The sequence below is a fragment of the Stegodyphus dumicola genome, chromosome 1 (genome assembly GCF_044657685.1).
Source record: "Stegodyphus dumicola isolate Sdum_Otavi_A_Nest chromosome 1, ASM4465768v1".
Classification (NCBI taxonomy): Eukaryota; Metazoa; Arthropoda; class Arachnida; order Araneae; family Eresidae; genus Stegodyphus; species Stegodyphus dumicola.
Window position 1 is genome coordinate 192,582,044 of NC_140768.1, and position 23,834 is coordinate 192,605,877.

A 23,834-nucleotide genomic window follows, 5' to 3' on the forward strand; every position below is an offset into this window, starting at 1 on the left:
CAAGAATGTTTAATTATTTTATTTAGTTTGTCATAAGCTAAATAAAATAATTAAACATTCTTGAAATCTCTTCACATTACTGAAATGGCAATAACTTCGAATTATACTATGCTACTACTTTTCCTCTAATATGAAATTTTGAACTTTTCCGTTATCGGACAGCCCACCAGGGACTGAGCGGAGTCTAACGGAACAACTGGTGGTTCTGTCCGAGGTTCGAATCCCGGGAAACGAGCTGGTTGCCAGGATGATATTCTTAGTTTTCCATATGTGTAACATGTATGCAAGCTAATTTCCGTTAGGCAGTCCTCGAACGAAGGCATCCTTCACCTTAGGCAAATAACCATCGAGTACTTTGCCATAATCAAATAAACCTTTATCCATAACATGCTTCAAATATTTTTATGTTGAAAAGTTCATGCGCCAAAGTTGGCCCCCGTTGAATGAAATATGTTGTTTATTTTTTCTTTGTTTTTTATAACAACAATGTTCTTGTTTTCAGAATCTGAATTATCAATAAAATTCTTTTAATAATATGCGATTCTATTTTTTTTTTTTTTTTTTGTTTTGTTTAATGAAAAATTAATTTAAGCGACAAATCTCTTACATTTAGAAAAATTTTCGATTTTCGAAACGAGTTGCTGTCAAAAGCGCATCTTCTCGTTGCTGCATATATTTATTTAAAGCAAACTGCTTGGCGCGTGTGCTTTTATATTTGAAAAGATTCAGAGAATTTTCAACATGGAAATAAATTTATTAATTTTACTGAATTTTGTGGATTCTTTGTGTTTTGAGGTAAAATTCAAACCATCATATATGTGATAACCTTAAAATAAGGGTATATATAATCAGTATTTTGCGGCCAGACATTCCCAGCGAAATAAATTACAAAAAATTATCTATGTAGAATTAATGTATATTCCGTTTAGTATTTTAATTTATCAGTGTATTACACATCAGTTTATCAGTGTAAGTTATATCGAGTTTTAGTTGTGTTCGATATAAGAATTTTATTTGGTTTATATAAATCCGATTCGTTTAATAATATTATATTTATTAAATACTATTTATTAGGTTTTCAAATCTGTCAAACCCAATCAATGGCCTCCCGGCTAAGATATCTGATTATCGCTATTTCGACTCATATTCGAACCCAAACAAACGAACTGGTTCAATTTTGTGATTTCCCCTATGTGTAACATGAACATGAGTACGTTTTACTTAGAAAGTCGTCCATGGAGACATTCATTCCCTTCGGCTGATAGGTCTCGTTTCCTTTGCCATACTCAAAAAATCTAAAAATTTTTCAAAAATACTAACAGATGCATATAACAAAATAAAATTAAGTAAATGCATATAAGAAAATAAATTAAGTAAATGCATATAAAAAAACTGAAGTAAATGTATATAACGAAAAAAAAAATGAGGTAAAAACAAATTTTCAATAATTTTTCAGTACAGTAGTTTTTAAATTGCTTGTTTTCAAATTTTATTTCATTTTTATGTATGTACTAATATACAGTGTATGTGTGCGAAAGTGTGCTTGTTCGGCATATCCATATATATTAATTAAATAAATCTGATTTGAAAATGCATGCACTAACGCGCTATTCTCGTAATTTGAAAAACACTAAAGTATTGTCTGAGAAAAATGTTTATAAAGAAAATTAAATTTCGTCTCCTTACTCGGTGCTGTGTAAAAAATTTAAGTAAGCGTATTAATTTTTTTCTTCTTTATTAAAAACAAATTAGTTTCTTTTCATCTATATATGAAAAATAACAAAATCTTGTTGTCAGAATGAAAATTCTTAAAAATATGAAGTTCGTTTTTTTCGAACAAATGTTTCTGAGAAATTTCTCTAGGTCAGCAGGTAGTAACAGGACCACTGACTGCTTTGTTTGAAAAACCCGATGAAGTGGATGATTTTACCCCCAAAAGGTTTTCTTTAACAAAGCAGATGCGGTCCAAATGGCTTTCCCGAGAAGCGTTTGTATTTGAATAGCTTGAAGCTTGAAAGCTTGAGTTGGAAGATGTTCCCGAAGTCAGACAGCAATAAAATTTGTTATACAGTGTCTCACAAAAGTGATGGGACACTTGTGCTTTACAAAAAGAAACTGTAATAAAATAAATTTAAAAAACATGTAAAAATTTTTGTGGGTGTGTTTCATACTTAAATTTAGTAACAATTATTACGTAACATACATTTTCTCAAAATATTAAAATAGTAATTTAATATAAATACAATTGTTTAGAATGGAGCAAAAAATGGCTCACATAAGTGATGGGACACCATTAGATACTACTACGTACTACAATAAAAATATTTTTGAGGGTTTTTATTTTTACTCAAAAGCAATTGGCAATAATTTATTAAATCGTCTGCAGTCTTTCTCTCCAATTTGTTTTGGAATTTTTGTGTTTTTTAGCTCTGTGGAGCCATAAATGCTAAACGAAAAGAAACTTTGCCTGAAATTCGAAAATTAGTTATTAATTTGCATATTGAACGTGGAAAATCTATTAGAGAAACTGCTGAAACAGTTAACATGAGTCATTCAGCAGTTTTCAGTATCATTAAACGATATAATAAGAATCATATGATTCAGGATAAAAGAGGACCTGGCCAACCATCAAAGCTATCCAATGGAATAAAGCGAATTATTGTTCAAAATATTTAAAAAAAATCCAAGAATGAGTGCTCCTAAAGTTGCTGCTGATTTACAAGCATTATATGGAGTAATTGTTAATCCTGAGACTATTAGAAGAATAATTCGATCTGCTGGAGCAGCCAGGAAGCAGGAGAGCAGCCAGGAAAAATTCTTCGTAAGTGAAAAGAATGGAAAACTCAGACTGGCTTTCGCAAAATCCAACATAAATAAGAACTCTGATTACTGGAATGAAGTTATATTTGCTGATGAGAGTAAATTTAATATATTTGGTTCTGACTGTAGAATCTTGGTGTAGAGAAAACCCAGGAAAGAATTTCGCAAACAGAACTTGGTACGAACAGTAAAACATGGTGGAGGAGGAGTTATGGTATGGGGGTGTATGTCGTCCGCTGGAGTTGGTAATCTTGTTTTTATTTACAGTAAAATGGATCAGTACAAGTATATTGACATTTTAAATCAAAATTTGAAATCTTCAGCACGAAAATTGATCCTTCGTAACGATTTTAAATTCTACCAGGACAATGACCCCAAGCACACTGCTTTGAACGTTAGACTCTGGCTGCTGTATAACTGTCCTGAAATAATAAAAACACCACCACAATCTCCAGACTTAAATCCCATAGAGAATATTTGGTAAGAATTGGAATCAAGAATTCGCAAACACACCATTTCTTCAAAACAACAATCAAAATCATTGCTTCAAGAAGAATGGGGTAAAATCCCTCCAGAAATCACAAAAAAATTAGTCGAATCCATCCCAAGAAGATTAAATCGCGTTTCAAAAGTAAAAGGAAATCCAACAAAATATTAAAACATTTTAAGAAGTAAAATTTTTGGATAAATATTTAATGGAAAAGTAAGTGTCCCATCACTTATGTAAGCCATTTCTTGCTCCGTTCTAAACAATTGTATTTTTATTAAATTACTATTTTAATATTTTGAGAAAATGTATGTTATGTAATAATTGTTACTAAATTTAAGTGTTAAATACACCCACAAAAAATTTTTGCATGTTTTTTTAATTTATTTTATTACAGTTTCCTTTCGTAAAGCACAAGTGTCCCATCACTTTTGTGAGACACTGTAGATATTTCTCTCTCTCTCTCTGTGAGTTCTTGAAATCTTGGAATGGGTGAAAGTTTATTTTGTTTTACATATATAAGGAAACTGCATGTAAAGCAAAATAATTCAAGGCATCCATTGTATGTAAATCATTGTACGTCCCCTCAGCTCTTCGGTTGGGTATTAAGAAAAGAAATTCCTATACTGCTTTTGTATTACTTGTATAGTGAAAGATTTGAAAAAAATAGCTTCATATGAAAAGTTTTTCTCCGATGAACGAATACAGCTGAAACATGTTTCTGTCTTCAAGTATATCCACAAAACATGAAATAGTATTGTACTCTTTTGTATTCTATTGCATTTTTATATTACTTCGTGGTAATTTTTTTTATTCTTAAATTTCTCTCTCTCTTTTCTTATAATACACAAGTACACTTTCAAATATGGCTGACCTATGAACCTAAATTTTTATACTATAAAATTTTATATAAAAATTAGCCGTAATCATTAGACACAGCTTTGTGTATATTATATTCTTGAATACATGCCTGCAATTAATACTAAGAATACTATTGATAAAATTCGTGATATAATTAATAATGAAAATACTGTTTAAGCTAAAAACCGATTTGAATCTTTTTTTCATTATAGGGTAACATGAGCCAAACAATTTTCGTTAGAAATATACAATTATGCTAACTTGACACATCAGATAGAAAATATTTTATCGTCATCATCGGCTATGATAAAAGATTTATACGCTTAAGATTTTGGATTATGATAAATCACACAGGACCTGTTTGTCTAAGGGAAAGGAAGTCTTCAGAGTAGATTTTATTTTTGTGGGAAACAAACTGTTAATTCACAATCCATAGTACTTATGAAAAACCCCTAAGCCTCCCATGCAGCCGCTAGAATTTACCGGTGCTCAGCTATCTTACCGCTTGGAGACTAGTTGGCTTTCTGAACTTACGCAATATCTATCTGAATTTGAATATTTGCATAAAAAACGAGCAAAATAAAATGACACATTGTAAATAGTACATTTTACTGAAATCAAACTTTCTTTGAAAAAGGAAAATGAATTGTAAGGAATAAGATGGATGCATTTAATTAAACGGCGGGCAATAACAGCGCTGATCATGTGTTTCGTATAGGAAATCATTTTCTTCGTGTTATCGTATAACGGAAAATATCCACAGATTATATTTTACAGTTTTTAAGAAGTCATGGGTTATCTGCTTTAAGAGAACACCTTCGTGGGCAATTTTCTAAATAAAATTGGCTTGAATTCACGTTACGCATCGAGAAAATCATAAATACCACAAGCAGCTAAACTGTTCGGTTGCCAACAACAAAATACCAACATCCAGCAATCTTATTCACTCAACTATAGTGAACTTAAACTAATGTTTGTATATTATTAGCAGTATTAAAATAACGAAAATATTTATTCCAATAAAAATTTTTGTTTGAATATCCTCCCTAGTAAGGTATTTCCTTTGGATGGAGATTTGTCAACAATAAATGCTATGTTTAAACAAGACATTTATTTAGAGCATAATGCTTCAAAAATGTATGCTGGGATCCCTAGAAAAAAAAATATCGCCGGAAAATATATCTCCGAAAAAATATTTAATTATTCATATTCTTATGATTAATTATTAAATAATTAATAACTTTTATAATTATTAAATGAAATGCTTATTTATACCAAATGTACAGCAGCACTCTTTCTTTACAAAAATACCATATTGAATAAATTATATTGTAAGCTAATAAGTAACAACATTGCTTTGCTTAATTAAGATACAATAACAAGCCGAACAAACATTAAATTGGAAGTCAAACAACAAAAATCAGCGTTATATTTTCAAATTTTCACAATCTAATTTTCATTATATCTTATCTCGTTCATTTGCGCTTTTGCAGCTGAAGATGATGGTTCGGTAAAACCATCGAAACTAGTCCCGTGAAAATTTGAAAATATAACGCTGATTTTTGTTCTTTGACTTCCAAATTAATTGCTTTGTTTGTTATTAGTATGTCTCATACTTCCTATTTCAGATAAAATTTACTAGTGTTTCTTGGACAGGAAAACAAGAATTTTTAATTTGAATCCATAAATTTATGATACACTGAAAACGGTTTCATGTTATAATTCCCTTTCTGAATATCTTGAATGTATATGAAAAAGTAAAATGCAAATTTAATATTAATATTACCACCCTTAAAAACACCCAAATATTTCGTTTATTACTCTCTTAAAACTACGTAATAATTAAGGAAAAAAGAAATTATTTAAAATAATTATTAGTTGCCTGCATTTGAAGAATATAGGAAAATGCAGAAGGTTTTAAAAAATTTTAATTAATGACAAAAATACAGAAAATCGGAAATAATACGAAATGTTTCAGCAATATCTCAGAAGGAATGAAAATTACACGAGATATTTGTCAGAATATAATTTTAGTGATAGCAGTTTAATCAGTCTGCATTGAAATTCCGGTGATAATCAGTGACATACAGATTTAGGTTACTTAGGTTACAAATGCGTAATAATTTAAAATTTAACCGGGTAAATTTTAAAACCAATTTATTTGAAAATTATCAGCTTCGCTGCGAGCCTTCGTCTGGCTTTTAAATGTACCGGAAAAATGGCTGAAGGGAACTCCAAACGTTAAATTTAAAAACTGCGTAGGATTTTACTCTGCAGAACAACTTCATAAAAAAAGTTATTACGTATAACAAAATTACAATGAAATAAGCAATGTCCCTTAATACAAGTATTAATTATCCTAATAAAAAAATTAACCAAATTCCCTTTGCAAAATCTTAAGAACTCAAATGGTATAAAGGAGGTTAATAACTTTGTTTCCTAAAAAAATCAGTCAAAACTTTTCAATATCTTAAAAACAGTGAAATGAGCAATAAATAAAATAAAGGAATGCAAAAAACAAAAAATTCTGAAAAGCAAAGTATAATTAATGATATTTTATCTTATGTTTTCAAGGGAAAAAATTACAATGAAATAAGCTATATCCCTTAATACAAATATTAATTATCCTAATTAAATATTAACCAACTTTCCGTAGAAGAACAAAAATCATGTAATACTTTTCAATATCTTATAAACAGTGAAATAAGCAAAAAAATGACATGAAAGCAACTCAAAAAACATAAAATTCCGCGCAGAGTTTTACTCCACAGAACAACCTTATCAAAAAAAAAAAAAAAAAAAAAAAAAAAAAAAAAAAAAATTCAATAAAAATATATTATATTTATGTAAAAATGACAATGAAATATGCCAATCTCTTAAAAACAGTGACATAAGAAATACGATGAAAAATTGTTGCCAAACCCATATTTCTAAAAGAATGAAACTATTCAAAATGATGCGATTTCATCAAAAATCTATCAACAACAATAAGACAGGAAAATTGTTGCCCAAATCACATTTTTAAAGATGTGAGATGTGAGAAATGTACTCGGAAGCTTCATTTAAAAAATCTTTTAAAAATACAAAATATTATCATTTTTCCAAAATTCTTTTTGTAAAAGCATTCGCAAGGATGAAAGTTTAACGTGTCCAAAAATCAAAGAAAAATAATCTGTACATTTTTAAAAATAAACTTTTTTAGAAAAAATCCCATTGAAAAAGTGTTAAGCTCCCTTTGTTAAATAAATTCGTATTTAATCCATTTATTGAAACACGAAATTTATTTTAAGTTCGTAAAATAGCTAAGTGCCTACGTTTCATGACGATGTGAAAATGGAGTGTGTAGAGTAAAATCTCACTTTCCTATAGCACATTATGTTTCAAAATGACACGATTTCGTTACAAAACATGAAATAAAAAAAAATTCGAATTCGAATTTCGAAAAAATCGCTTCGAAGTGCACTGGCTCTTGTGTAGATGTACCTATGTACCAAATTTCGTAGCCGTGGGTCTATTAGCTTACGGGCAGCGCGAACGAAAGCCGCGCACACACACACAGACTCTTTCTTTTATTATATGTAGAGAAGATATGTAGAGATAAGATTGTTTAAGGGAAGGAAACTTTCAAGTTTCGCAGCTGTACCCCCTGCGGCATTAAGACGATCATCACGGAGAGTCTAGCCTTTTGCAATTCTCTTGAGAGCTCACATCTACCGAACAATATCTAGTGTAATCAATCTCACTTAGCGGAATCATTGAAGTAAAGTTCTGGGAGGGATGGGAAATAACAAAAGAACTGCTTGACAATTTTCAGAGGTTTAGGGTTATTTTCGCGACATTTTACGGGAAGTTCGGTCCAAAACTAGCGACAGTTTTAAAGAGATTCGCAGATAATCACTCGACAGGCTAAGGGTTAAATACCAAATCCGTAACACTGCCCCCTTCCCAAGGACTGCACGTTCCGGGCAGTAGAATGCTGGACAGGAAGTTAAACTTTGACTGTGGCATAAATGCAATAATAAGCATTTCATTACAATAATAAACAACATGAACAGTAAATGCAATAAATAAAATAAATAAAATGTTAGTAAATACAAATCAAATACTAAATACACATTTAGAAACAAAAAGGACCATGGTCTTACACTATTTACAATTATTTACACTAAGTACTATGGCCACAGTAATTAGCTAACCTGTCGTAATAAACGACTTTAGGTTTAGAGTTCGAAGACTTACGAATCCGAACCACGATGTCATTCAGCCTGTTTAGGACTGTGGACGGGCCATCCCAAGATTACTGTAATTTCGGACAAAGTCCTTTCCGTCGAGTCGGATTCCACAACCACACCTTGTCTCCTTGGTGGAATTGATGTTCTGTTGCTCTTGTGTCGTATCGTGTCTTCATCTTCTCCGCCGCCAAGTTGACTCGCTCTCGTGCAAAGTTGTGGATCACTTCAAACCGGACCTGGAGAACTTGAATATATTCCTCAGGCGATGAAGGAGAACCCGGAGGGCGACCAAACAAAAGATCACAAGGCAGACGAAGGTCACGACCGAAGAGCATCTGTGATAGGGAATAGCCGTTAGTTTCGTGGACAGCACTGCGGTAAGCCAGTAAAAACAGTGGTAATTTCTTGTTCCAGTCCTGTTCCAGTTTCTGGAAACCACAAATGAGTGGTTATTAAGGATGGTTTGGTTAAACCTCTCTACCATGCCGTCCGACTGGGGATGTAATGGCGTCGTTTGGGTTTTGTCAATGCCGAGTAGTTTGCAGAGTTCTTTGATTACTGTAGACGTAAAATTCCTTCCCTGATCGGAATGTAACTGAAGAGGCACTCCGAACCTGGAAATCCAGTGCTGTACCATCACCTCAGCTATTGTGACAGCCTCTTGATCAGGAATAGGGTACGCGTCAGGCCACTTGGTGAAGTAATCAATGACAAAGAGTATGTATTTGTGCCATCAGCTGTTCGTGGCAGAGGTCCCAAGATGTCAAAGGCTGTACGTTTAAAAGGCGCGCCTACGTTGTAACGTTGCAGCTTGCCTCGAGTGCGTCTCTTCCGTCCTTTCACAGACCATCCTGCACAGGCATCGCAAGATCGGCACCACTTTTGCACGTCATTCTTTGCATTATTCCAGTAAAAGCGCTCACGAACTCTCTGTAAGGTCTTCATAATTCCAAAGTGACCTCCTGTAGGGCTGTTATGTAGTTCTTTGAGGATATCAGGAATCCGAGATCTTGGAAGTATTAGTTGCCATCGGAATGTCTTCCCATCATCCGACTCGAATTTCCGGTATAAGACGCCGTTTCGAATGTGAAGTGAATCCCAGAGTGCCCAGTATTGTTTTGTTGTAGGACTACAGATAGAAATGTCCTGCTATGTAGGTTTTCTGTTTGATGACTGTATTAAATCAACTATGGGTTTAATGTCGCGGTCTTCCAGCTGGTCTTTCCTGACTTCATCATCACTCCACGGGTCTCGATCAGCCGATGTTGATGTTGTAATTTGTCTTGCGACGGCAGTCAGCAGTTCGTATTTCGCTTCCACCCTGGAACAATATCGGCAGCTTTCTGGGGAAGATCTTCTAGACAGGGCATGGGCGTTCCCGTGTGATGATCCCTTACGATGACGGAGAGTGATGTCATATTCTTGGAGTCTCTGTATCCACCTGGCTATTTGACCCTCAGGATTCTTGAAATTTAAAAGCCAGGCCAATGAGGCATGGTCCGTGCGGAGGAGGAATTTTCTGCCGTATAGATAATGATGGAAATGCTCTACGGCTTTAACTATGGCGAGCAACTCTTTCCTAGTGACACAGTAATTCCTCTCCGGTTTAGACAGGCACTTGCTCCAGTAAGCTACTACATATTCTTGGCCGTCTATTTCTTGGGACAAAACAGCACCGACACTTTCATTGCTCGCGTCCGTGTCGAGAATAAATGGTCTGTCGAGCTGAGGATACGTCAGAATTGGAGCTGATGTTAAAGCTTCCTTTAAGTTGTTAAATGCATCCTCGCATTCCTTTCTCCACAAGAACATTTGCTTGCTTTCTGTCAGGTTGTGAAGGGGTCTTGCGATGGAAGAAAAGCCCTTTACGAATCTCCGAATCTCCTATAGTAGGTGCAAAACCCTAGGAAGTTTCTCAACTGATGGAAATTTTCGGGACGTTTCCAGGATTTAACGGCTGACACCTTTTCATGATCCGTGCACACACCTTCTGAAGAGATGTCCCAAGTAAGTCACTTCCTTTCGGAACAATTTGCATTTCGGGGGACTTAGCTTCAGATTGGTTTCTTTCAGTTTCTGAAGCACCTTTCTAAGATTTTCTAGATGCTCTTAAAAACTCTTTCCGACGATGATGATATCGTACAGGTATATCACACAGGCTTCGTAGGAAAGACCTTTCAAAACAGTCTCCATAAGGCGTTCGAATGTTGCCGGCGCATTACACTGTCCACACGGCATCACCTTGAATTGCCAAAGCTCTTGTCCCGTAGTAAATACCGTCTTTTCTCGGTCTTCAGGATGTATTTCTACCCGCCAATACTCACTCTTTAACCCGCGGGAAGGCGCGTGGGGTTGTATCATACCCCAACCCTACATAAAAGTGGAATATTCCTAACTTGTGAAACTGAAATTCTGTGCTGCTTTCAGTAGCTGAGTTTCTAGTTGTGGTTGACTTTCAGAACCGCTTTTTCTTTGCCTGTGTGTTTCAGAAAAAGATTTATCGGTATTTTGTTTGAACTGGGGTATGACACATCCCACGCGCCTGTCCGTGTAAGTGTTTTTTTGACTGAATATTTAGTTCAGAAATTTATTTCTAGAGTGTAACAGTAAATATTTCTACTCGCAAGTGATTTTAAAGTACTTGACATTAAATTCTTAAAAATTTCTAACTGCATTATGGTAAAAAGAATGAGTCCTTATGAACTGGAGATGCAACGAATGCGAGATTTATTAGAAATATTTGAAAGCGATGAAGATTGCATTTCGGAAACTGAAGATGAAACTAAGAATATTTTCTACAATGTTTTGGTTTCGAAAAAGATAAAACATTAATTCCTGATGTTCCTAAAAAAGGAAAAACTGTTCTTATGCTTTATATAACGATCATTATAACATTATAACATTATATAATGATCATACTATAGATGATACTATTGGAGAAAATAAAACGTTAGGAATTATATGTTTTAATAATATGACTAAAGGAGCAGTGGATATGGGGGATGAAATGTCAGCCAATTATTCAATTGCCAGAATAACGAGATGGTGGCCAATGGTAATTTTCTTTCCTGCACTGATTGTTGCAGTAATAAATGCTTGAATTATATTACATTCAACTGCTAATCCACCAACAAGAAACAGAAGTCTGTTTTTGAAGGACTTAGCATTACAATTAATGAAAAAAAGTATTGAACAAAGATCAGAGATTAATACTTTTCCAAGAAATTGACGTACTGCATGCAAAACAAAAGCAGAAGTTTCGATGAAGAATTAAAACGAATACATGAAATTAGAAACAACTAAGTACGAAAGATGTGTTAAATTTTTTGCCCTCGCCCCAAGGACAGAAGAACGTGAATGCAATGTTTAAAATGTGAAAACATTCTGTGCCAAGAACACATGAATGTATTTCGTTCAAAGTGTGAAGAAATAAAAAAAGCATGGTGTATTAGAGATGCAATGAAACTTAGAGGCATGATGTTTATTATTTTCATTTATCTTAATTTTAACTTTAAGATTATTTCGGAAATTAATTTTTTGAAACCCAATTATTATTCACTTATTTATAATACACGAGAACGAAAAAAAAAGTTTTAAAACTAAATAATACTATTTTTATTGTATTTTAAATACTGGGGTATGTGATACCCCACGCGCCCGTTCTAGTAACTTTTCTTGGTGCGCTTTCCGCCGGGTTAAATCAAGTGTTGAGAACCACTTGCTTCCAGAAAGAGTGTCTATAATGTCGTCAATTCTAGGAAGTCATGTCTTTCTTTCTTTGTAACGTCATTCAACCGGCGATAGTCAACGCAAAATCTTGTTGAGCCGTCTTTCTTTCTGACAAGGACGATGATAGATGCCCATGGACTTGCTGAAGGTTCGATGGCATCGCTTTCTTCCATGTCCTTTAAAAGTGTTCGTACCTCTTCCTGTTTAGCAAAGGGTAGACGTCTTGGATGTTGCTTGATAGGGCCTGATCGCCGGTATCGATTCTATGTTGTGTCAAACTGGTTCGACCCACGTCAGAAGACGAACGGTAGAAAACAACTTGAAGATCTTTAATGACGCGATCGGCAGCATTCCTCTCTTTATCGTTTAATTGCGCATTCTGCAATAACTCCGATGTAATGCTCTCTGAGGACACGGATTCTGGGATGTTACTCTTTCTTTCAACGCTGGATACTGGAGTACATGCTGCAACCACTTAACCTTTCTTAATAACTCTCGCCTTCTCAGTTAGATTGGCGGCTCTCACCGGGATAACCGTTTTGGATAGGTCGACGAGTGTTGAGGCTACTAGTACTCATTTCGGGCTATTATAGTTATTGGGATATTCTATGATACCGTAGCGGAAATTTCTATTTGCGACTATGGTTCTAACTAAGTTTCGACAAAGTACAAACTCGGTTCTTGCGGGTATGGTGATATCGTCTTGAGCTATAATTTCGTGGATAGATTTTACTCCATTATTAATTCCGAATAGGGCTATGTCCTCAGATGTAGAATGCAATTCGTTATTTTTAAAGTCTAAGGAAAAATTGTATTTCCTTAGAAAGTCCAATCCGAGTATGCAAGTATCAGTGATGTCTGCTACTGATGGTAAGCAGCACTTCCAAACGTGATGTTCACGTTTATTTTCCCGTCGATGTCGATCTTTTCACCGGACACAGTCTGTAGGGTAACGCAGGGTGGCGTCCAAATAAGTTTGCTTTTCAGTTGTTGAGCCAAATCTTTTCGGATGATGGTAACGTTGGCTCCTGTACCTATAGTCATATTGCAGGGAACTCCATTAATATGTCCTATTATAAAAAGTCCAATACTGCCGCCTCTCACTGCAGAAATCTGAAGTGCTTTAAACTGGGCCTTTTCATTATCTGGCAAACTCAGGCCCGCGAGATGGCCACTAATTAGTTTCCCTGCTGTTAAGTTAGAAGCGGTCTTAACATCCGTACCCTGGGGTGTTCTGCATTTTCATCGTGTGTGTCCTTCAGCACCGCAGTTCCAGCACTTAACGGTCGGTTTCATATCACCAATATTCCGTCTCAAGGCGTTCAGTTGTCTAGTTAAATCGTCTAGACGAGCGGTGACTTGATCCCCTGGCTCCTGGACTTGAGCAGCTCTGACTGGGTGGTGGTCTCGACGAGTGGCTTGCTGGGCTGCCCCGAATTTCATGGCGTACACTAAAGCGCTTTTCAAATCTTTAACATCCGCCATTCGCAGTGCTTTCTGTATTTCAGGTTCCTGGATGCCATCGATGAAATATTGCAGCTACAGGATTTCTCTTGTTTCTGTCGGGCACTCCGAAAAGGCGTGATGTGACAGCCTTTCAACATCCGTGGCGAGCTCCTGAAGTGTTTCGGTGGGCTTCTGCTGACGGGATTTTAGTTGAAGCCTTCTGTAGTCTTTTAAACACTTCTCTCCAAAGCCCAGTTCCAAGGCGCCGGACAGAGCCTCGAAATCTAACCTTTTGTTTTTGGGAAGAGTCTGAAGGATATCCGCTGCGTCGGCTCTTAAAGAAGCGGCGAGATGACAGGCCTTAGCTTGGGAATCCCATCCATTCGCACCCGCCACAATAGAAAATTATGTCTTATACACCTGCCACGAGGTCTTCCCATCATATGTCGATAGCTTCAGAGAGGGACGAGCAGGCATGGGTAGAAATTTTAAACCATCCGAAGTGCTCTCTGCTGTCGCTACGAATTTCCTTAAAGTATCCACTTCTTGTGCAACTGCAGAAAACCTGTCATCAATTTGTTGTTCGATTTGGTGTTGGACGGCACAAACGCTTCCTTCAATTCGTTCCTCCACAGCAGAAACTCTCGCTTCTACTTGTAGTTTGAGGAAAGAAACTCTTTCTTCTATTTCTCCAACCTTACTTTCGACCGAGTTTATCCTACCTTCTATAGCCTCAAATTTGTTTTCTATTACGCAGGTAATTTCTTTTTTCATTTCCTCTTGACCTGATTTCATCTCGTCTTTAATGGATTTCATCTGGTCTTTAACTCATTCCTGTCCCGCTTTCATTTCTTCCTTAACAGATCTCATCTCTCCTTTAACGGAATCTTCCATCTTTACCTGAACTAGCATCCATCTTTTCTTTCATTTATTCTTTAAATGCAGCTTGGCCAGCTTCCAACTTTTCTTGGAACGCAGCAAAAGCACTGATGAGCTGCCTCAATTGTTCTTCCATCGCTCTTGTTATTGGCATTCAAACCCCACTCCTGACACCAAAAATTGTTGCGTGCGTACAGGTTCGTTACGAAATGAATACACATGTCCGATGAAAAATGAACAAAAATTTATTATTATCACAACAAATATGCTTAAATTTCCTAAAATATTCGTGCAGTATTACAATATCTCACAGTAGTTGTCTTTTAACTACTCAAAGGTTCAAGAGAACTTAATTCAAAACAGCTAAAGAAAGCTAATCCGAAGAGCAGTTTTCTAAACAACAACAAACTAAGTAACTACTACGAACTGAGAGGTTTTCCTCCTTTTATAAGATTTTAAAATCGCGCGCGAAAATTTTCTATTACTTTCTCGAAATCAAAAAGAGATATTTGTTAAATGTTAAATGCACGCGCTCTTGTATTTTCAATTTTCCGGCTTAGCTTTCTTTTAATATTCGTCCCGCGCTGCAATGAGCGGAAAATAAAAGTGGTTTATCAGGTTAAAACTAGCGAAAAATACTTAGACAGAAAAGGATTAAGTGCCTATTTTAATTATGACACTTTATACAACGAAAGCGGAACTGTTGCATTAAAAAATTAGCAAATACATCAGCGTTTCTTAGAATCCCAGAAATTCGTCATCACTGTTGCTAAAATCTTTCTACCTAGTGCACTCCTAATTCCACACTTTTTAAAAGATTTGTTGTAGGATAAAATTGGATAATAGGATAAATGTATTTTTCAGTATTAACTTCATTCTGAAGAATTTTCTGCAGTATAGTTTGCGTTATTTTATTCATAAGTCTCAAATTAAAAACAATTTAATATTTTATTTATATGTCATTAGACCAACTATTGTTTATATGTCATTAGAAAATTAACCAAAAAGCAGCGACCACAATGTAATTGAAAAACATAAAATATTATCGCCCTGTATTATATTAGACGTTAAAAGGTTGAAGGCCGTTTGGGTTAAGACTATTTTCTCAGATAATCAGCTACTTTCCATACATGGAACATAGCATTCAAAATGAAAAATTCAATATTTACTACAAATTCATTGATGTAACAAATATTTGTCTTTCTACTCCTACTTTTAAAAAAGATGTTATTTGCCTTACAGTTTATCGTTCAATAATATATTTTCATTGTACAAAATCGCATTCATTGGAAGAATTCAATTTGTATTTTCCTCTGTATAAAAACTGAATGTAGAGAAGTTAGATGTTTAAACGACCCCCATATTTTCTCAAGACCAGGAGCAAGATTATCCCCTCCTTTTCAGCCCACCCCCTTGAAAAAAGTGGTTCTAAATTTATGACCTGAGCGCATATGAGGTGATTTCAGAAAACTATATTAGACCAGAGAGAGCATCAGTTTTCAGCTGAATTCCAAATATTAAGTTCTGATGGATCTCCATGCAAGCTTTGCTTTTTAGAAGCCCTTTGCATTGCGTTTTGTTCAATGTTCTTAGTAGTTTCAAGTGTTAACTACTGATTGTATTTTGCCATACTGAGAAGTGCTATTCGAGTACTTTTGTGTGAAAAGTTTCAGAACTGTGAAGTGTTTTTAGAAAATAATTTTCATCAGGCTACTTATACGAAAGTTATAAATTTTTTCAATATTTCAGTTCAATATTTAATCATCAATATTTTCTTTATCATTGATGTTACACAAGCTAAAAATTCCTTTCTCTCAAGAATCATGTCAATGTACATAAATGGTTGTTCCTCCCGCCTCTTCAGTTAAATTATTATGTAACTCAGACAACTGGGATCTTGATATCAAAAATTTTATTATTTATTTATTTATTTATTGAAATTTTTTTTATATTTTTTATATTTTTTATTTTATTTATTATTATTTTTTAAATTGTAATTTATTTTTTATTTAATTTAAAAGTTAGGATGAGGGATATGAAATTTTAGGTTATATTTATTAAAGCCAATTTGGTTTGCTACAGACCGTATTGCAAAACCTCATCATCGGAGAAAAATATTGGAAATAAAGTACATGGATAGAATGTTAAAACTTCACTTGTCTGGATGCAAATTTGTGATAGTGAAAACGCGTTATTTTCCGGATTATTTAAGAAAAATGTGCATTCAGATACTATTTCATTTTCAGTATCATCCTACAAGAAAGAGTTTCTTCGAAAACGTTTTGAATTATCATAAAGCAGCATTCATCTATCGCATGAAAAAGCATGACTCCTTAGATGGGAATTTCAATGAGTAAGTTATCAATATTATTTTTTCTGTGTGTTAATTTTTTTTCCGGTTATGACTAAAAATGTGATATAATTTCTTCCAGTAATAATTGATCTATCATGGCAACTTATAGAATAGAATAGAATAGAATCATAGAAATGCGAGAGGCTGATAATTTTAAACCTGATGAAAAAGAAAACGGTCAAGAACAACTGATAAAATTTTTTTAAGTGAATTAAATACGAGATCATCAGTCTTTTCAAAATCGTATGATCATCAGTCTTTTCAAAATAATCCCCTTCTGTATGTACGTCCCAATCCTGTACAAACGTAACTAGTTGTCCTTCATTGAATCATAGAGCCCTTTCAGTTGAGAATTCAGCCTAAGAAATAAAACCAATTCTAATCCATAAATATTAAGGTACTAAAAGTTGCATTTCAGCGAAAACATTTTGCGTCGTGATATGTTATGGCTTGCTTCACGCGCTGGAGATAAAATGTTTTTTTTCCCCTATCCCGTACAGTGTTGCCATTGCTCGCGTTAAAATTGTTGAGTTTGTTAATCAAAAGTTCACTAAAGTTTTGCAAAATATTAAATAGATAATAAAAAAATTCCAAATTAGGGCTTCCAGAGGCCCCCACATTTGAGTGGAGGATTACATTTTTCAAAATTTGATGGGTCTAGGTACTGTTGTCTTATCACAATGCGAGAAACATACATACATTTATGCAAATTCTTTATTATTTAAATATAATGTGGAGCTCTAACATTTTGTGGCAACAATTTGAAAAGTGATACATCGTTTATAGTGATTTAACGCAAAATGCCAAAGCAAAATTAATAGCTCTTCTGGGATACTTCTCTCTTTGGGCTGCAAATTATAATAATTTTCTTACGAAATGATGCATTTAACTTGACATTTACGAAATGATGGTTTAGTTTAGCTTGTTGTCATTATTTCTTTGCTATTTTGACTTGTACTACTTTTGTACTTTAGTATTGTTAGCTTGTAATGTTGCGCGCTTCCAACCTGCACGCAACAATAGTGGTGACTGCTATGAACTGAAAAGTATACAAAGTCTTGAGAAGGGTTTAAATCCCTTTTTATTCAACTTTAGAAATTACAGATGCGTAGATGCGTGCTCTTGACGCTCACAAACTACGCCGACCCGGCGGTAAAATAAAAATAAGAAACTAAAAAGAGAATAATAACAAGTGACTAACTACGAGGCTCTCTAAACGTAACTAACCTAACCGCGTTCTAAAATACCGCTGACAATTCAGCAAACTTCTGAATATTACGTTGAAAGATTTAACTATCTACCGAGGCAAGCACACAGGCCGAAACGCGTGGTTCTTCAATTTCTAACTAGCCACCTCCACGCTCGTGAAGCAAGAAAGCACATTTTCGAACTCGTTTCCCTTCTATTTAACTCAGAATACTTCCGCAGACAATTTGAATCCTTGCGCGTTCTACTAAAATTTACATTCTCTGGCATTGGCAATTGCAGGGGAAAGTAAGGCTTGACAGGAAAGATAGTTTAAACTTAAAAATAAATGTTAGTTAAAATAAATATAAACCCTACATTTGCCGCTGCCAGAATTTGGTAAACTTGGACGCAGGTCCTAGTAACGACCTGTTGAAAAGTTTCCACAATTCTGAACTAAATTTTAAGAGCCTCGTTTACATAAAAAAAATCTGTTATCTCACAAAAGGTAGAATAAATTTCTGTAGATACTTATATAATTTTCTCTTCTTACAGCAACCTTTCCTGGACTTCAGCAATCAATCTGTTCTCTTCCTTCCAGCATCTGGAAGGAATAAGTATCAGTATCTTTCTAAATACACTATAATTTACACTTTCTTGACACTGAATAAGCTTTTGTTTTTGAACGACTTATTTTCCTTAGTTACTGCTTAATTCACTTTCATTCAACTATTGAAACATGAATTCAACTTTACCCTGGCACTCCACCATGTGAGTCAAACGGGAATATTCGTGTTTTAGTATTGCAACACTTCCCCTAACCACAATGATTTGTTAGAATTCAACGAGCAAATAGACACACCTTACTCGACATTCTACAACTCGATGGGCTATTTTAACATTCTTAAAATTTAAGTGTAGGTGGAGAATCCTACAAAACACATTCATTCTAACTTCCCCCTCATTCATCTTTAAACATGCAGGCTTTCGCTCTAAAGCATGATTTGATCTACAGTTTAATACTTAATTTTGAATTAATTTCTTTTGAGCATTTAATTTTAGCATCTAAAATTTTCTGCTTCTAGACTAAATTCTACTTTTACATAACTTTCAAGTATTTACGTATATTTACAAAATTCTAATATATATGATTTTTACAATTTACCATACAATGAATAAGAGAAAATTAAATTTTTACTTTACGTAATCTTCGCCAAGCTGGCGGCACTGAAACTAAATTTCCTTGTTAATACAAGAATACGAAGTTATTTTTATCTTCAGCCAAATTTTGGCTTAAACATGACAGAATTAGTCTTTCGACCAACAGGAACTGCTTGTTCTTAGATTTTATACTTAAAGAAAATAATACTTTTGCCTTAGCTAAATAAAGTAAAACAAAACTAAGTCTCAACCGAGACAAATTGACTTCCGTCAAAACATAGAACTTCGTATTTACGCATAACATTTCGGAACAAAAGAAAAAAAAAATTATAGAAGATTTTAACTTATCTTTGAGTTTTCGATGATTGGAACTCCGACATCTTCTTCTGGCAGAACTGCTCCCAAGTTATAGATTTCATCGAAGTCAATCGTCTCCTTAGTGCCCTTCGAGTGTCGTCTATGTTGATTTTTCTTTTTCGCCCTCTGCATGCTGGCCTCTTGGAGTGGTAGTCGTCGGGTTCCTGTCTTTTCCGTTTTGCCCCTGGACGGCTGGTCTTGGCGTCCTCCGGTCTGGAATCATGCTTGAATTTCTTCTGTTGGTAGTGGTCTTTTCGTTCCTCCTGCTGTCTTTTCGTTCTCGACAACGGCGGCCTTGTTTGCACTTGACACTCTGGCTGTCACATTCTTGCCACTAGGTGGCGGGCATCTCTTCCTTTACTTTTGCTGTAATTAAGTTCCGAGGAGCAGTCGAGATTGGAACCGCTCTGAGGAGCGTAAAGACTCAGAACTAAAAATGTACTGTTTTAAAATAATTATCACCTACCTTGTAAATAGTGTATATTAGCTTTTTATTTCAATAAATAATTAAAAGACAAGATGGCCTGCTAATTGTAATAGAAACTCTTACTGGAAAACGTGATTATTAGAAGCCTGGCGTCGAGAACACTGAAGATGCAGCAGGTAAGGAATTTTACATTAATTTTATTGTAAATAGAAGAACCTGATGCAACATTTTTATTGGCGCCCGAACAGGGACGCCAGGTTTTTTGAAAAGTTCTAATAAAGTGAATTCAAAAGCTGAATATTAAAATTGAAGATTTTAATACTTGTTCTTTGAAGTATTCAGCAAAAGAATAATTTTGTTTTCTAAGTAAGAGTTAAATATTTGTTTTTCATGAGACGTATATTTTTTGTGTAAGTGTTTGAATCTAAGAAAGATAATGGCTGAAGTAGATAAATTAAAAAAGAAAAGAAGTATCTTAAGAACTGCCGTTACAAAACTATTTAAGAAAATCGAAAGTGAATTAAATAAATCTGAATGTAGTATTAATGAGCTCGAAGAATTGTTAGAACAGCTTAATGCTAAAACCGAAACGCTATCTAATGCCGATGTGGAAGTTGAATCAATTCTGAGTGTAGATGAATTCGAAAATGAATTCGAAATTACAGAACAATATCGCGAGAAGATAACGTTATGGAAATTCAGGCTTAAGAAACGGATTAAGGAACTTAATCATGACTTAAATGCACCTAACACTCAGCAAAATATAAAAGACACACCTAATGTTAAATTACCAAAACTTTCGATTCCTGTGTTTTATGGGAATAGTAGTCAATGGCTTACTTTTTGGAATAGTTTTGAGTCCTCAATACATAATAACGAATCATTGAACAAAGTAGACAAATTTAATTACCTGAAAGCATATTTAGGAGGAACAGCTGCTAGCTGCGTTCAAGGACTTCCGTTATCGCCAAAGCATTATGATTCAGCAATTCAAATCTTACACGACCGTTTTGGAAGGAGAGACATTCTTATTAATGCGCACATGAATAATTTGCTGAATGTTGAATCATTAAAAAATGCGAATGACATAAAAACATTTCGTAACTTGTATGATAAAGTACAAACGCAGATTAGATGTCTCGAAGCGTTAGATGTTGTATCGGAATCTTACAGCGCTTTGCTGTGTCCGATGATTTTGAAGTTATTGCCTTCAGAATTAACGCTTGAATTTCACAGAACACAAAATGTTTGCACCGATTATAATATAAAAGATTTAATGTCATTTTTACACACAGAACTTTCATCCCGCGAACGCACGAGGTCAACGGTTTCGCAACAGCAAAAAGTATCCGATCGGCGACAGTCTTCTTCCCCCCCCCTGCAACGAAAAGCGCATATGGTCTCTCAAATAGACATAATAAACCAAAGATTCCGACCGCTACAGATTTGTTTACAAAATCCGAATGCAGAGAGGAAAATATGAACTGCGTCTTCTGTAATCAATTCCACAAGATTTATGACTGTAGTTTCGTTTCCGGCTTATCATTACAAGAAAAAAAGGACATTTTAAAAAGAAAATGTGCTTGCTATAAATGCCTAAAATTACACCATTTGGCTCAAAACTGCAGAACAAAAATAACTTGTTCTATTTGTAAAAAACAACATGCAACTATTATGTGTAATAAACAAAATCCTTCTGTCGAGGTTTCGGAAATTAAAAAAGACAAACAGATAGAAAATAAAGTACTTTCAAATCAAGCAGGATGTTCAGAAGTATATTTGCAAACTTTAATTGTTCGCATATATGGAAGAGGGAATAACCAATTTGTTCGAGCGATAATTGACACCGGAAGTCAAAACTCATACATAAGCAGGTATGCAGCAGAAAGGTTACAATTAAGAAGCTCAGGTGAACAAAGTGTAACCCACGGACTTTTCGGTGGCATAGAAGTTTCGGAAAAACATAAACGTTATAGAATAAAATTGGGTAGCGTAGATAAACGGTATAATTGCGAAATCAATGTATTGGATGAAAGAAAAATATGTTCTTCGATCCCTAAAATCAAAAATATACACTGGATTAGGGAACTTAGAAGAAGAGGAATTTACGTCAGTGATGTTTTTGAAAATTGCAGATTATTTCAGGAGAATCCCCAAGAGATTCATTTGTTGTTAGGGGCAGATGTTGCTGCAAATTTATTTACAGGTAAAATCGAAGTTCTTCCTTGGGGAAGATTAGTTGCTGTAAGCACAAGACTTGGGTGGACAGTCATGGGGAAAGCGAACACTGACAATTACGAAATAGAAAATTCCTTTTCCACGCTTTCGTTATCTTTACATATTTCTGATGCCACGCTGTCAGAACTGTGGAGGCTTGATGTTATCGGAATAACAGATCCAGTTACAAAAAAGGCTAGAGAGGAAAGGGATTTGCAAGCAAAATTGCAATTCGAAAATTCTGTATCTCTAAACGAAGAAGGGCGTTATGAAGTCGCACTTCCGTGGGCGGAGAATCATGTACCACTTTCCACCCACAAGGATTTAGCGTTGAAACGTCTACAATCTACCACCCAGAAACTTTTATCTCAAAATTTATTTTCTTCATACAATGCAGTTTTTAATGATTGGTGTAACTTAGGAGTGATCGAAGAAGTTAAAGAAAATATTGCGGTTGACTATGGACATTATTTACCGCATAGACCGGTGATCAAAGAAAATAGCTCAACACCAATTCGACCGGTGTTTGATGCGTCTGCGAGGAAACAATCGTCTCCTTCTCTAAATCAGTGTTTGGAGTGTGGACCAAATTTGATAGAACTAATTCCATCTCTTTTGTTGAGATTTCGGGAAGGCAAGTTTGCTGCTATAGCAGACATTGAAAAGGCTTTCTTACAGATCAGTGTAAGGCCTCAAGATAGAGACTGGCTTCGGTTTTTCTGGTGGAATGATGTGGAAGAAAGGAAAACGAAAATATTTCGTCATACTAGGGTAGTATTTGGGGTTAAGAGTAGTCCTTTCCTTTTGGCAGCTGTTATAGAATTCCATCTACAAAAGTACATGAAAAATTCTTCATATGATACGGAGATGGTAGCTAAACTCTTGCGTAGCTTCTACGTAGATAACGTTGTTGCCAGTTTTGACAAAGAATCCGAGATGATCCAGTTCATCGAAAAATCTCGAGAAATAATGTATGAAGGAAAGTTTAATCTTCGAGGTTGGTTACATAACGGAGATAACTTGAAACATGAAACTATTTCACCCGTATTGGGTCTGTTATGGAACTCTCAGAAAGATAATTTAACTTTGAATCTGAATTGGCTAGAAGATTTTGAAATGGGTATAATAACGAAGAGAACAATTCTCGCTGTAACACACAAAATATTTGATCCTATTGGTATTGTGAGTCCTGTTCTCTTGTATCCTAAAGTATTGTTGCAGAACCTATGGAAAACAGGAATTTCTTGGGATACTGAAGTCGACGAGAGTACAAAACAAAATTTTGTGAATTGGTATCAAAGCCTTTTTCTCTTAAAAGAAATATCCCTGCTACGTTGGATACATTCCAGCAAGGACAATAGGAAGTTCTGCAGCATTCACACATTCTGTGATGCCAGTAGTAATGCGTATGCTGCTGCAGTTTTCTTGAGAACTGTGACGAATTCTGGAGTTGAAGTTCATCTGTTGGCATCGAAGTCAAGGGTAGCTCCCGTGAAATATATTACGATCCCTCGTCTGGAATTGATAGCTGCCACGATAGGTGCCAGACTATGCTCTTCTGTTTTAAATGGTTTACAATGGCAAAATGTGGAAACGCATTTTTGGACGGATTCTACAACAGTTTTGACATGGATTCAAAGGGAAGAGATTGTCTGGGCTGTCTTTGTGGAAAACAGAGTC

At 34.9% G+C, this 23,834-nt stretch overlaps 1 protein-coding gene across 3 annotated transcripts in view; it reads left to right on the forward strand.

Annotated features, from left to right (window-relative positions):
* The window catches only part of LOC118203294 (endothelin-converting enzyme 1-like), a 260,831-nt gene that overhangs the window by 155,242 nt on the left and 81,755 nt on the right, over positions 1–23,834 (forward strand). For all 3 annotated transcript variants that reach the window (XM_085824282.1, XM_085824273.1, XM_085824278.1), the window contains exon 14: positions 16,701–16,807. In XM_085824282.1, the coding sequence (XP_085680408.1) occupies positions 16,701–16,807 (107 nt within the window). The remainder of the gene's footprint in view (positions 1–16,700; positions 16,808–23,834) is intronic.